The sequence below is a fragment of the Egretta garzetta genome, unplaced genomic scaffold, assembly GCF_000687185.1.
Source record: "Egretta garzetta isolate BGI_Z169 unplaced genomic scaffold, ASM68718v1 scaffold1894, whole genome shotgun sequence".
NCBI classification, from domain to species: Eukaryota; Metazoa; Chordata; class Aves; order Pelecaniformes; family Ardeidae; genus Egretta; species Egretta garzetta.
The window spans coordinates 5,303-6,473 of NW_009259466.1; the positions used below are offsets into that span (position 1 = coordinate 5,303).

General features: G+C 63.2%; 1 protein-coding gene across 1 annotated transcript in view; it reads left to right on the forward strand.

Moving 5' to 3' along the window:
• Positions 1 to 357: 357 nt before the first annotated feature.
• NDUFS2 (NADH:ubiquinone oxidoreductase core subunit S2) overlaps positions 358 to 1,171 on the forward strand; it is a gene marked incomplete at its 5' end in the record, with an annotated part of 4,043 nt that continues 3,229 nt past the window's right edge. The window contains 1 exon segment of the mRNA XM_035892723.1: positions 358 to 552. Coding sequence (XP_035748616.1) covers positions 358 to 552 — 195 coding nt within the window.

Consider the following 1,171-nt stretch of genomic DNA (forward strand, 5'->3'; position numbering starts at 1 on the left):
CTGCGCCCGGCCTCTGCTGTGGCCCCGGCCCTTCCGCTGGTGCCTTCCCCTTCCAGCATCAGGAAGCTGCCTGGCTCCCCACGCTCTGGGAATAGCAGCCAGCCCAGGCTGAGCTTCCCCGGAGGCAGAGGGATGCCCTTGGACCTGTCCCAGGGGTCTTGCGTCGGCCTGAGATGGGAGCTGGTGTCGGGACGTCACGTTCCTGATGTCCAGCCAAGCCCTGAGCTCAGCTTGGACGTCTGTCCAGTATCTGCTCTGCATGTCCGTGCTGCCGGGAAAGGCCGAGGTTGCTCAGGGGCAGCGATGCTGCCAGGGGGGATGTTCGTCCCTGCCTGACTCTCCTCTTTCCTCCCCTGAGCAGACAAGGACCCTCTGGCTCACAAAAAGGTCTCGAGTTTGACCATAAACTTTGGGCCCCAGCACCCGGCAGCCCATGGGGTCCTGCGGCTGGTGATGGAGCTGAGCGGGGAGACGGTGAAGAAGTGCGACCCCCACGTTGGCCTCCTGCACCGAGGCACCGAGAAGCTCATCGAGTACAAGACGTACCTCCAGGTAAGGCGCAGCAGGCTTCCAACGCTTCCCCGTCATGGGGGCCAGCGTTCGTCCACAGGGAGAGCGAGGGGTGTCCTTTTGGGGGGAGGAAACGAGGAGGTGAGGGGCTGTTGGTGCCCGTCTGCCTGCAGTTGTCTGGTCGGATACATCAGCAGCCTCCTTGGTGTGCTGGGAGGCGATGTACTTGCGTGTCGGTTTTTGCAGTGGTGTTTGTAAACAGCCCCTGCTGATGTGTTGTCCCGATTGGGTTTAACCTTTCCGCTGGCGGGAGAAACGGATCCTGAAATAGCCCAGGGCAGGGGGGGAACGCCGCCGCCTTGGCTGGACACTGTGGCTCGGGGCAGCACGGTGACGGCTGAGCTCAGCTGCGCGGCGAGATGGTTCTCAGCTGCGCGGCGAGATGGTTCTCAGCTGTGCGGCGAGATGGTTCTCAGCTGGTGTGTGCCGAGGGTGCGGGATTAGGGCCCTCGCAGCGTCTGCGAGCTGGAAAGTTCTCGCAGAGGGGTGTTGTCTGTCTGTCTTCACGCCTTATCCTATGGCAGGGCTGTCTGCTCCAGCCTGGGGCCAGAGCTCCTGGGCTGCCTTCAGGGCTGCTGCTGTGCGCAAAGTGCCCCGAGCT